A 14,951-nucleotide genomic window follows, 5' to 3' on the forward strand; every position below is an offset into this window, starting at 1 on the left:
TATCAAGAAATGTAATCTTTTTAAACGAGGGGATTTGATTTTGAAGGAGAAAAGAAGCAGTAAATTGAAAATTATCAAAGTAATTAAAATCTTGTTGTAAAATGAGCCATATGACAGAAAATAGGAAGAAAATGTAAACCTGTTAGCGCCAATTTACTGCCGCTTTGCTTCTTCAGAATCAGATGTTGTATAGAGCCTTAAACCATCGGCAAAATGTCACAGTGAAGGCTGAAGTACTTAAAAATGACAAAATTTAATGACGGTTGAAGCATTTGGCAAGGAAATAACGCCATGCCGAATATTGCACTAGAAAATGAAAACGGTCGTGATGACAAGTCTATTTGACAATGAAAAAATACTTACATAATCGAAAGAGAAAACACCTTACTTTCTTTACAAAAAAACAATAAAACTCATTTCGATATTAAAACCATCCCAACCTTGAATACACAAATACAGGACTTCAAAACGACTAAATAGTGTGTTTTCCTCTCGTCAATTTGAGTTAAATTATATTAAAAAATTATGGTGATTCAAAAGACCCAAAATTATCGAAGTAGCACATTCTGTTTTTCTGAGCTTATGAAGAGAAGTAACTACCTGCTCCTTTCTGTTTTATTAACATTTTGGAGACAAAGCCCAAATTTCCAGATTAGTAAACCCTAGAAGATAGCGCAGATGGTTTGAAATCAAAATTAAGATTTCATGTCCACAGAAGGTAACCAAATCTCATCTAAAAAATTTCACAAAGGCTACAGTGCTCCCAAAGTTTGTGTAAGCCTTTTCAGGAATGCCCTTTCAGTTGAAACGGATTCTTGCACAACTGCCCTTTCTGTAAATTGTCCATTCTGTAAATTGCCCTTGTCAATTGTCAGAACTTTTATATGACTGTTAACTTACCCTGGGTAGCAGAGTCTCAGAGAATGGAGTCGCACAGTGGAGGGCCGTTGGTGGTGAGGGGAGGAAAGTTCCCCTTATCTAACGGCCTTTCATTATTCGACTCTACTATTCGACTCGATTCCGTTCACAGGCTCGGGCACCAAGATACCACTGACCATGATAAATAAAAGTTATAGTTCTTCCTTTGTCCCTGCATTAATAATATTAATGCAGGGACAAAGGAAATATAATTGGAGCTTAGATTATTATGCTTTAGGAGTTACATTTATTCACAATTTTATTACGACATTGCTCATTCCATAGAATCTACTTACAGTCACAAATATTGTTTGAAAAGTTGTGACCGTAAGTGAAATGAGACTGTAAGCGAGCCATTGTTATAATTTTACATAGCTGGGCCTAAATATTATGCGACAGTAACAGGCAGTTTAGCCTGAGTTCCAGACCCCTAGCTTGAAAGTAGACTTTTTACCTTCAGGTATGAGTTCAGTACCAAAGGCTGCAGGAAGTGTGGCTTGTAGTGAAGGGACAAGCGAAGTCAATTGTTAATTATGGATGCTGCTGTCGAAGGGTTTTCTCGTTGGACAATTTCTGCATATTAATAATTTTTCTCCCAGGTACCATGACACGTGCGCCAATGGTAAACACCAAGTGAAATGGTTGCCAGACTGTCATACAACGCTTCTCAAGCCACAAATCACAAACAATTAATCATGTCTCAAAAACAGTGATTGATAGCTCATAACGGTTACACTAAAACAAAAAACAACAACTTGCAATAAGACAATCCAAACGAATGTTATGATAATTTTTGATTATATGGTAACTATTGACAATGATCACTGTGATTAGTGACGAGGTTGGCTTTGGCAGTGGTGATTATCAATGATTTCAATGAGGGAGGAAGGAAAATGATCACGAGGATGAAGATCATGATGATTACTGTAAATCAAAAAATGGGGGCAGAGGCAATGGTGATGGGCGGCGGTTAGAACGGTTTTACATTGCCTTATTTGTTCTCCACATCAAAGGGAACAGTGGCAAAGAGGAATAAGAGACAAAGAAAGTCACATATTTCGATGCATTTCAAGCCATTTCAAATACATTAACTTCTTTAAATACTTTAATATAGCTCTGTATCATTTCTTTGTGACTCCTGGTCTCCTTAATATATAAACTGTTCTAGTATGACACAATTTCTCGTATAAATATCAACTTGCCCAATTCTGGCCACAGAATTATTTAATATTCGACGTATAAATGAATCAACAATGGCATAAGTCTATATAAAATATCAACGTTTAGCTTCGAATCTCCTCAGTAAGTGCCAGTTGATGATTACACGGACAGGAAATGAAAAATTATGGGTCTTTTTTGAAACATCCAGGGTCAAAATTACAACTGAAACACTTGTCCCGGTTTCCATTGAACAAAACCTTTGGTTTGACCTTTTTCACGGTGCATAACAATGACTGCGAATAGCCTGCGTATTAAAAACGGTGAGACAATAGAAAGGCTCAGTAACGTTATGTATTTGAAACTCCATGCTCACGTCTAGAATAATAAACGCCGGAAAAGAATTTTTTAGGATGACGGGGTACAAAATGTGACTAAAGACCACAATTGAATGGATCGAGTTCGCGAAAAAACCTTCACGGAAACGCTGTAATCACCGCAAACATTTTCAGTCCTTGTAAACTTTTTTAAAGGCAAAACCAAGAATCATAAAGTTTAGCGTTCCTGACAGCCTTGTTGATTCATAAAGGCGTGAATAATAAGAATAACGTAAACATATATTTCGAACCGTGTCAATAATGACGTATATATAACGAGGTAAAGTTCTTAATAAACTGATAACATTGCATCAATAAGGCCTTGGGGGTGGGGCAGGTGTTTCGGGCGAGTCCTAAAAGGCCGTTCTTTTAGGGTTTCACCTGCAACAACACGCACAGCTTCGTCTACAGTTATAGATGGAATACAGCTAAGGACACGTGGTTTCAGGATGTGAAGCAAATACCTTTCCTACATAGGTTTTCTTCATGTCATTATTCTCGAGACCTTGATGTTAGGCTCTTACATACCCAGAGATATGCATAGATAACAAACTGACCAGAATGATATTAAGTTCTTCTATAAGCAATACAAATATCTGGAGAAATGCTGAGCATACGAGGGCGTGTCCATGCATAATGAATGACTCATATGTAAAGGCATCCAAAGAAGGATCATTAGGGGAAAGAAATTGCGATATTGTATGCATGGCATCTGGAATGGTCACGTAAAATAACCGAACGTCAAGCATCCTGAATCCACCTGCCTTAACGCGCAAAGGACTCTCTAAACTGTCTCCAAATCGTAGAAATACATCTTCACTAGCACCACTATAGTTATAAGCAACACTTTACGATTTAAAATAGCTGAAGCTAAACTAGGAAGACTACATAACTAGCACCCCTACCAATAGGATCCTTATATGATACCCAACTGATTGCTTAAACAATTTGACAAATAAATGCATCATAACATGAAAGATGAAAACCAAAAATCTAAAAATAACAGGTGGCCCTATACAATAACTGGGATCAACGATCAACGGCAAAAATTCAATTATAATTCATTGTCCATTTAGCAATTATAGTGTTGAACACCAAGATAGCTCTCACAACACATCAAAGTTTTGTCAAACCTCTTACACGTGGCCATAAGAATAAAAACATAGTACATAAAATTACTTGGTACATGCAAATTTTTAAAACGCTATTCTCTTTAATCTCAAGACAGACTTAGATATAATGCACCAATGTTTTAAAAATAAAATGCTAAAAAGTGCTTTAAAATTTGTTAATATTTATCGAAGTCAGTTAATTAGTTGCTGTGGGAAAATACATTTTGACGACAACTGATGTGTTGCGAAGGGCTACTTTTAATTGAAGTTCAGAATTCATTTATACTATTGAATGATAACAGTTAATTGTGTTTAAATAGTTATCTCTATGTAGAATAAAAACAAAGGGTGTCTGTGGTTTAAGTTGAATAAAAAGAGTCGTGCAATGGAATGACAGAAATCATAATAACAAGCTGCGAGTACTTATTAAACGATATACATAACGAATAAATGGAATAATGAATAAACATAATAATATTCAAAACAATGCGAATAAACTATAATAAATTACGTCCAACAAACAACTCTAAATGCATTAATCCGTACCCACAAATGGCATATGTAAATAACTGGGAAGATGACGTAAACGCAAAATTTGTGCGAAGAAAAATGGCATCATGTGACAGTGAGATGACTGAATGAGGTCAAGATAACCTCATCGATGGGACACGGTGAACAAAGAAGCAATCGCGTGCAAATTAAACTTAATAAAAACCTAAATAAATCTCGATTGGCATTGCAGACAGCAGTCTTTTCTATTCGTACTCCAGACGCTTTAGAGCGAAAACTATTGCACGAAAAAATGAAAGCAAAATTCTAATGTTTGTGTCTGGGATTTTAAATACCAAAAAACACTTAAACCAAGGATGAAATGAGTTATGAAACCTGTTCAGGAATGTGCGGGTGAATTCTTGGGTTTCTTAAACGATACTTGTAAGGGTTTCCCTCTCTCCAGACAATAGCCATTTAGCCGCAGAATTCCATAGCATGCGTCTTCGTAAGTCACCATATTGACGAACCCAAAGCCTTTACATTTCTTCTCCTCGTCTGTAATAACTTTCACGCTATCAATCGCACCAAATTTGCTGAATAACTGAAACAATGTCAGTTCGGTGGAATTTGCTGGCAAATTATAAACAAATATACACCATGGCGATACTGCATTTGCTGGAGTTAAACTAGCAGGCAAATTCATTCCAAACGCATTGCCAGCGTAGTTATTCAGGCCCGAGTTGAAAGCAGCTGTCATAGGCGAATATAGGCCTTGGCTTCTGAGGGCTGCAGGTGAGACACCGGCCAGTCCTTTGGCCTGGGCAGCACTTGTAAGCATATCTACAGATAATTTCTGGCTTGGTGGATTGGCAAATTTCACCGTCAGTGGTTTCACTGCTCCCGGTAGCTCAGGAATTTTGTTGTTCAAGGCATCAATAGCTGCCTCCGCCTGCCTTCGTTTGTCGAATCGAACAAAACCGACGCCCTTACTAACTCCGGATTCATCTTCGAGAACTTTGCATGTAATTATATCACCAAATCTACCAAAAAGCCTTGCTAAGTTGTCTTTGCTGCAATTAAGTGATAGCCCACTAATGTAAAGGTTAGCATTTTTTATTTCGTTCGAGCTGGGCCGTGCATAACTGACTTTTATCGTCTTGGACGTAAGCTTCATGCCACCGAGAGAGTCGATGGCCCTCTTCGCATCACAAGAATTAACGTAGTTAACAAAGGCATATCCAAGACTAACGCGCGTGGTTTTATGTTTTATTAGCTTACAGCTTTCAAGTGGGCCTATTGATGAGAATAAGGTACGCAACTCCTCCTCGGTCATCTCTTGTGGCAGGTAGTTGACAATCAGATTTGTTTTCGAGACTTCGTTCTTCAAATCGTCCTGATTGTTCCGCATACCCTCAGCGTGTCCGTTCATATGTTTCGTCTCCATTTCAGCAAATTTGGAGAGTTGACTGTAAGTGAATTGCTAAACTAAACAATAACAAGACAAACTTAAAAAGTGTTCAAACAGAATGACGCTTGTGTAAATAAAATTCCCCAACACAAACCTTTCGAAATGAACTGGCCTCACTTTGCGTATGTTGAAATTTTTTATTATGAGTAAGCCAGCTTTCCTGAAGCACGTGCCCAATAGGAAGAAACCACTTTGCATTTCCATTGTGATTGGGTGATCGCCGTTGTGATTCACGACCTGATTGGTCAGTATTATGTAGCTAGTGACAACCTGACGCATATTTCCTTTAATGGCTGTAAACAATTGTTTCGATGAGGCTCTAGAGCTCCATTGTTCTCTCGGAAAGTTTTCAGTCCATCTGCATAGCAAGGGTGCTAAAACAAAGGACGTGGGAATTCTGTTGTAAGATAACAATGCTCTTGTGCGTTTTTTCCATTATCTAAGGAATTCAAACGTTCTGCATGATTGGTCATTAAAAATTTACATCATATGAAAACATAGGCCACAAGATCAGCCAGAAACAGCACCTGTGACGCCCATCCTACTTCACCATTTATATTATCGATGATTCCAAATTCCACGAGAAGAGAAATTGCGGAGATCCTGACATTAAAATTTCATGATATACAGGCGAAGTCGATCGAAAAGTTTTCCAAGCTTACAAACGTAATGTATAAAAACTCCGCAGTTTTCCCCATTCATTGCAATTGTAAGAAAGTTTTTTGTCTTTCTTCTTAACATCAGCGTTTGAATTCCCAGTTGATTTGGGAGTGTTTTCAAAATGCAGCACATTTGTTTGAAGAGGATCGCTCCATTTGAAAAAGTTTCTGTGCCCCAGTTGTGCACGTTTACTGGTAAAATGATAAAATATAGCAAGTCATTGTACCAAAAATTACTCTTTTCTATTCTTTCGCTAAAGATTAAGATTGGAAAGGCCTCTATTTTCACCTCAAAATATAACAAAGTTCCTGTGAAAAAATACAGGTTATTATTTTGCGGAAAAAAATCGAAATCTGTCACCATACTTGAAAAAAATATTTCATACAGGTTGAATACAGATCAAACAGAGATAATGACCAAGCATGTAGAGGATCAAAACATTGGAAAAGGAGATCATTAATCTCGACGCGACAAATTTTCTTTGGAGGACAATGATTAGTTTCCTTGAATTAGAAGGATATAAAGAATTTTTTGATGGAATAAAATGAGATTTCTAAACCGACAAAACAATGCGGATTTCAGCATCCCTGGCGATTCGAATATCTTGCCCGGAGATATTTTCAGGATTTTTTTATATACTCGTGAAAATGCATAAAAAATTACGCCTTATGATAACATTAAAAAGATAAAATATAATTTAGGCAACAAAATATACAAAAAACTAAAATGCAAAAAACACTTGAAATTCAGCAATACTTTGCTTCTTGACAAAACTGGTTGGTTATATCTTGGGCGAAAATGAAATGCTGCGAACACCGTTTGACATGGACGTGTACTTTAAAAAGGCCTAAGCTTGCTTTGAGGGCGTCCTCACAAAACTTCCTTGGATGGCCAACAAAGCAAATTTTTAGGATTATTTCAATTTATTTTGAAGACCTAATGAGAACATTTTTGGTCGTAACACAGGTGTCGCTAATGAGGGGGAGGTCTACAGCCCTCCCACTCAGGACCGTTAGCCCCCACTGGGGACAATTTTTCCCTGGGACAGGGACGCCGAAAATTTTTTTGGAATACTGGAGTGGGAAGGCTCTACATAAATTGGTGAAATTTTATGGTGGTTTGCCTCCATTATCATTGATATCTCAACTTTAAAACCAAACATCAGCGAAAAGTGGGAGTATAGCCCCAAGCCCCCCTCCTCCGGCGTCCCTGTCCCAGGGAAATATTGCTTTCTTATGAAATTGATAGATAGGGGGGTCATATAAGCTGCAGGTGGACGAAAAATAATTTTTGTTGAATCGAGGCTTGACTTTGTTATCTTTTGGATTATTTGAGGCTCGGGTGTCTTTAATGCTGTTCTAACTAAACATTTTAGAAACAAATTGTTTCTAAAAAAACTTAATAGTTTTTTGGCGTCATTTTTTAGTACACGATTGGTTACCTTATCAAACATCCTCTAGTTTGCGTTAATTCAGAGAAAACTTTCTTTTTAAGTAACGATAAATAAACTTCTCCACGCATGTTATTCAGTGTGCAAGTTCTGATGCTTCTAAAATGCATGCATTAATGGCTCTTGTCAAGGAGCTTAAAAATTTTGTGCATATTTTTCAGAGAATTAAGAGAAAAACTTAATATATTTCGATGCATTAGCAATAAAGGCAGAAACACTGTCGAAACAGCCTTGCCCTTCTTTAACACTAATTATAATCTTAATGCACCCATAGAAGCTTAAACTTCGAGGATAATGCAAACCTATTTCACTAATTTCGCGTTTAGAGGCATTGAGGCATTTTTAAGCTATGGTCTGTAGGATCATATTGTTATTAAATGAAACATTAATTATTAACTTTGTGCGATTTTCTTTGTTTTGTAGGATGAGTCGAAGATCATACAGATCGCGAGACAACATAAGGTTGCATGCTAGGCATCAACAGAGGAATTAGCTGTAAAGGGATCGACTTCCATGATTTTCGTGATAACATTTATTGCTAGTCGTTGCATTGCTCGTCCTAATGTTTACATCTGTAGTCTTGGATAAAGCTATTCAGAAACAATTAAAGTTTCCAAAATGCACAAACATAACTATAACAAAAATAACCATATCTGCAACCTCCCCTCATTCCCCCAAAGCAAAGTCTTGTCGGTAACATCTAACAGCAAACCCAAACACATTCTCGATTAAAAAACCAAATTGGGAAATATTTGGCGGTTTTTGTCTCGAGAGGAAGAGTACAGAGGGGCCACGAGCCTGCACATGTCAGTAAAATATTTTGCTAATAATTGAACATTTTTAAGGGAGCTCCAAGCTCGCGCAGCCCTTGAAATGCTGTACATTGATAATGAAGAGGAAGCACCATCTACGGACACCTCTATACATCGGACACTGCTCAACAACGGATATATAATTTTGTCCAATTTTGCCATTAAAGGAACCTCTTTTACAATGGATAACGACACTGATCTGAACGGTGTCCGGTATGTAGAGGACCCACTGTAATAGATAACACTTTTCGCTGGAGGCTCCTACTCTATGTATATAAGATATAAAACATATGCATTATACAAAAACAATCTCTAAAATTTATTAAGTCAAAGAGCAATACCAATATTGTCTCAAAAATAATCCCAACAATGACACCCTTAAAGAAAAAAATAGCACAGTCTGCAATTCTCAATCCGATTCAGTTAATCAAGGAAAAAATTTTACTCCTGTTAACTTTCGTTTAAAGCATCCATATATTTCATCAGCGTGATCTACATAGTAACCGCGTGACATTTCGTGCCCCCACTTCAGAGAGAAACCGAGAACCCATCCTCAGTTCCCTTAGCACATTTGAAATTTTACTCAAAAAGTTTTACACTTAATGTTATTTAAAGATACCTAACGAATAAATTGCCCTTGAAAGATCCTTTTAGCCTGTGTCCCAGACCCCTGCACAGGCTAGATCCTTTAAGCAAACTTTTTCTGCAATACAATGACAAAACCTATAACCCAAGACTTAGACTTCGGCAAAAGGGGTATTGAAAATGTATCTAAAATAGATGCGACAGTAATAATATCCCTTTGTAATGTACATTTGTGGGGCAGGAAAAAACACAGATGATAAGCAAAGAATGGGATAGCTCTAAAAAGATTATTAAAATCCATAATTGTTGTGCGTCTGGTAACCAATGCACTCTTTAGCATAGCAGTGCAATTGTGATCAGTTCAAAAAAGAAGAAAAAAGATCTAATTGGAACAATAAGAGTGATCCAACCAAGTTGACTGGCAACAACGTTGCCCAGTAGTAAATGAACGGTTAACAAAAAGTCTTGAAGTTTCATTCACTTTGTCATTTGGTGTACATTAATTTGAAAGCTAATGGTGATATGTCGTCTGAAATTATTTTTGACAATAAAAAAACATATTTATTCCTCAAAGTGAAAAAAAATTTGAAACGTCTATAGATAACCACAGTCTATAGATAGGTTCACTCGTGAATATACGACCTCGTAACAATTATTATAAAGCAAAAACGTTTGCGACCCCGAAACAATGACGTACATGGGACGTCCTAACCTTGACGTACAGATTTCTGTAACAAATGTTGACACAATTACCCAACAACTAAGAAATATTGCTTGTTGGAGGTAGGGGGCGGTGCTGGTGACCTAAATTGGGATCAACTTCAGATACGAATTGACTGCTGTTTAAATGTAATCAGTGTTAGAATTAGGACCGATTCTATCATAATGATCCTTTCAAACAAACATTTTCAACGATTGAAAAGGGGGCGGGGGGGGGGGGATCACATCATTACCAATCACTTTTTTCCATATCCATCATGTTTATTATCAATCAATGCTGAACGCACGAAACTGCATTCATCTTTACCGTATTTCTTCTTAAATCATCTAGTCACACGACACTCCCCTAAAAGCACCTGCGCTTTACACCATGAAAATAGGATAATACCAGTCTCTAAGATCCAAAAACGTATCTAAAACCGAACCAAGTCATCCAGCTCTGGGCTTCAAGCAGATTTAGCCCACCTCCCCCTCAACAAAATTTTGAAAATACCAACACAATGGTAACTAAAATTGTTTTTAAACTACTATGGTGTAAACTAATGAGCCTTAGACACCAAAAAAATCATTGGGTGGGCAAAGTGCAAGTACCTTACTTTAATAGGATTGGAAAAGATATCAAACCCTGTAACGAAACATATCAATTTTCTTGAATTTCTCACTAAAGTTGTGGCTCCAAAAAGAAAAAGGAGTGTGACTTGGGGCAGAGACCCTCCTTTCTGGAAAAGACCAGAAAATCTTTCAAACTACCATCATATATCAGCTAAGGGGGGGGGGGATATTGTTTAGATTTCCTTAAGGGTTCCTTTCAAGAGGGTTCCTTAATTAGGCAAATTTTAAACCAGAATTATCAGGTGAACAGCCTTGGCTTCCCGGAAGAAACGAAACTTTTCCAAGAGAAAATGACTCACGAATTCACAGTTCGAAACAAGTTTTCCTATCAACATAAAAGCGCGTAGTTTGGTACACAACCTTTGCTTAGGGACATCGTCAAAATACAGTACTTGACTAAAGTGATAACATCACTTAGCGAAAGACGGACAAATGCCCTCGGGGGTATTGGATGGGGATTTAGAAGAGACGTTGCCATGCGTTTGTGGTCCGCTGCTTGTTGGATATATCTGGCTATTAATTTTCGTAATCCCCTGTCTCGAGCCTATTGCCTCAAGGCAGGCGATGGATCACCTCCAATGAAGCACTGCTTCAACAGACCAAGAGGGTAGAGTCCATGTGAGTTTTCACAAACCATCAAAACCGTGACATAAACAGCCTGACTATTATCGACGAATGCATGTAATTTATGTATAGACAATTCCCATAGAACAAGAGATGTACAAATCTCACACCTTGAACAAGTCAATTGTGTTTTCGTTGTTACCTATCCCCGCGGTGGACAACCCTCCGGATGAGTTAGCGAGCGTTTAGAGCCACTTATCTTGCTCTTTCAGAGCGATGTCACACCCTTCGCTGGGAAACGTAACAAAAAAAACTAAAAATGAATTATTCATGATGTGAGACTTGAAAAAAGCTACAATAAGACGGTCAGAATTACTCTATTGGATAAAGTGTCATTTTTCCAGAGATGACTTCAAAACCTCCAGTTTACAAGTCGAGGGCACTCAAGCCGCTAAGGGTCCCGAAAGGGCACTCGGCAGCTCTCGAATTTGTTTACCATAAATAAACTGACCCTGCTAACCACTAGGAGCAGTAGTTTTTATTGTGAATTGCCATAACTGTCTTTCTTGTTACGCTTGGCAGAAATTTTGCTTGAAAAGTCCCTCAGGGCCCCAGCAACCACAGAAATTGTATTTTGAGCGTAAAAGAGAAACTTTGGGGATGACTACCGTAAGGGGGTTTCACCACTAGGTAAAAACTAGCCAATAAAGAAGAACGTATGTTTGTTGTAGAAGGAGAATTTACTTTTAGTAAAAATTTTGAATTCATTTAAAGCCTATAATATATCCTGTTTCATTGTATGATAAACTTCGGTTATAGGTCAATGAACAAACTGAACGGCGTCGTGGAATGAAAAAATGGCTTGCCATATCTTTTTTGTAGGTCTGCGAAATTTATGACCGCGTTTTAGAAGATTGTTATAAGCTAATAAAAAGCAGACGCGCGGACTTCTTATATATGCGCGATGTCCGCGTTTTAGGCCTAACCAAATTCTGATCGGCCTTTTCAAAGATTATATTCATGTTTAGATTTATGATCGAAACGCTCCACTGCTGCAGACTGGACAAGTCGGGGCAGTGAGAAAACTAGAACTTCTAGTGCATGCTAGACAAAAAATCCCCTTTATTATGAATGGTTAATAAATTTCTCTATTCATCGATTGGCAACATGACAAAGGCACAAATTCAAGTTAAGCACCAGGGTCAAATTCAGATGAGTTGGTGTGAATTCATTGCCAATGCTTTGTTTCATGGCTTAAAATTCCTTATGAATACGATTCATGACATTTCTTCTAACTGTGAAGGATTTTATGACCTAAAAGGAAATATTTCAACGCAGCTTCAAATGGCCTGCACTTTACGAGACAAGTCAAGTTGAACTTAGAATTTAAGAAGGACAAACGGGCCATTATAATCATGTTGCTTTCATTTTCTCATTTATCAAATTCGGTGGAGATTGAAAAGTCATGAATATGAAAACAAATAGCTCACGGCATTTAAGATAGTAAAGAATGACCTTAATAGCGATGTTGTTCCTATGGTGCTTGTGTTGCATTTTGGGCAAGAATAGGGATGGATCAGAGAAAAGGTTGTTGGGGGGGGGGGGGTAGCAAATGGCTCGAAATGGCTTGGAAAACTTGCCTAAAAAGTGAGATATTTAAAAATCTAGTAATTAAAGTAAATGGCCGCTCAAACAAAAAATCTCAGAAAATTTACCGAGCTTGCCACATTCAAAAATCTCAATTTCCTCCACCGGAGCAAGCAAAGTGCTAAAAATTGCGTTATTTATCGGTAAACCGTAATACCCATAATACCATAGTACATCGGTATAACGAAATAGCTCTAATACCGTAATAAATCAGTATAGTGCTATAGGTATAATACGTCCTGTGACCTTATTTAAATCAGAAGGCTCTTCCGCTCAACTCACTGAAAATTGGTCTTTGTTCCAAAATACATGAACCAGGACTACCTTTTATTGCAAATTTTAAGTCTAATTTAAAGGTTATGTTTAGCCTTGAAATTATATACCGCCTCTAACAAAGGTAATAGTTTAATTAACAAGTAAGTATTTCTCCAGTTATCACTAGGATCGATTTTGAATATATAGGTATTCTTAGAATAAGTTTCTAAGTATATATAATCAAAAGTTAGTCATGACAGCCATGACTATTCCCTATCGATAAAGTAAGCGTTCTGTGTTGCTAAAAATCGGTTTCCTGACAGCAAATGTGGCTGGCACAGCCACTGATTTCATTCTTCAGCAAAATACACTAAATGGGATCTTTTAAATAAAATAAATCAAATGGAAGGGCAATGGGGCCAAAGCACATTGTTAGCCTTTGTAATTATTAAAGAAAATTATATAAATTTCTGACTTTAGTCCCTTTTTCAAACAATATTCCTATGCTTTGAACACAGCATTACTCAAGCAAACTGCATTGATACTTTCATGTACAAAAAGTTCGTCAAATCCAAGATTCCTACAGCAGATAATAATAAAGCTATCATTTACAAAATAATAAGCAAGAGCTTTGAATCATTTCCCAAATATCCCTGTCATCAAGCCTGCTCCCTTGCCCCCAAAGTCCTACCTGCATCCCTAAAGTGGATTATGTCCTTCTACAACTTTAGAACCTTGAGAATTTGATGCATTCACTGTTGGATTTAAAGAGCTATAGAGCTTAGCCTTGAAGAAACTTTAACATTCACTGAAAAGTGCCATTCAAAAAGATGACATAGATTGAAAACTGAAGAAAATAGAATCAAGATACAGAAACAGTGAAAGATAAAAATGGCACAGAAGAAATTATACAGTACATAAATTGATCCATTATAAATTTTATGAACCAATGCTGAGACCTTTTTGACTATATCCACTGTTATTAATAATTCATGGAACTAAAGATCAAAGTCTGACCTTACAAAATTTGTAAATTATTGCTGAAAACCAAAAATTTGCATAAGCTCATTTTGAGACTTATGAAAAAATAATAAATGATAAATATTTCATTCCATATGTATTAAAATAAAAGGTATTGTTGAGCTCTTTTTTTTTTCTTTGCTAGCAATCCAACAGTTCCAGTTAAAATGTGCTAAATTTACAATGCTTTATCAACTAAACCTCGGAACAAAAAAGACACATTATTTTGATAGAAGTTGGTGAGTGACACTCCTAGCAAATGGGGTAATATGACACCCTCTTAAAAAGAATGAAAACTGAAAGCTTTCCTCATAAGGCAACGTTCCAGTACTTGCCTAGAAAATTGATGTTGATATTTGTATGCAATCAGCTCTCATAATATTACCTTGAGAGTGCCAGTGGGGGGATGGGGGGAATTGCACTTCTCAAAAAGGGTGTTTAACAGAAAGTTTATAAAAAGATATTACCTGTGACAAAAAAAGGCATTTCCTGAAAAGGGGGTTTGGTATCCAAGACATTGTCTAAAGAATATTTTATGACCTTTCCTTTGTTTTTGTCCATAGTTCTGTAATTCTTGATGTAGTTCTTTAGCACACTATTTTTGTAGTTGTAAAGCAATTATGTAGTACAAAGGTTCTAACTCTCCTGATTTGGGCAAGAGTCTCCTGATTTGTGAGTTCTTCTCACCTTCGCCCGCTTTTCAACTTAATCTTCAGCTTTCAGGAAATTTTTCATAAATATGTTCTTAAATCTCATTTCAAAAAACTTGTTTTAGCAAAATAAAGATCTACATGAGTATTTGTGAAGTTTTGTCATTGTATCCTTCTCTCAGTGGTTCGAAACAAATATACTTTTTCGGAAATTCAAGTGATTGAAAATAGTGTTTTTTGGATAAATGTTCTAGAAAAAATGGTTCGATAAGCCATGCAGAGGCTGGTGTACCTGTCATGGCACAGTAGAAAAAGACAACCAACGATTTTATTATCCACGAAAATATGTTTTGACTCCAGTGGCGTCACCAGCCCGAGAAAACAAGGATGGACAAAAATTGTTTTGACCATCCCCTTCAGACTCTCAGAAAACGTACGTGGGATACACAAA

General features: G+C 37.0%; 1 protein-coding gene across 1 annotated transcript; it reads right to left on the minus strand.

The window, feature by feature from the left end:
- Positions 1-1,974: 1,974 nt before the first annotated feature.
- On the minus strand, positions 1,975-5,675 carry LOC148959794 (ELAV-like protein 1). The gene has a single exon (XM_089109632.1). The coding sequence runs from the start codon at positions 5,499-5,501 to the stop codon at positions 4,455-4,457; it is 1,047 nt and encodes a 348-aa protein (XP_088965758.1). The 5' UTR covers positions 5,502-5,675; the 3' UTR covers positions 1,975-4,454.
- Between the last annotated feature and the right edge of the window lie 9,276 nt (positions 5,676-14,951).

The sequence above is a fragment of the Rhopilema esculentum genome, chromosome 8, assembly GCF_057945365.1.
Source record: "Rhopilema esculentum isolate cy_ngs chromosome 8, ASM5794536v1, whole genome shotgun sequence".
In the NCBI taxonomy this organism is placed as follows: Eukaryota; Metazoa; Cnidaria; class Scyphozoa; order Rhizostomeae; family Rhizostomatidae; genus Rhopilema; species Rhopilema esculentum.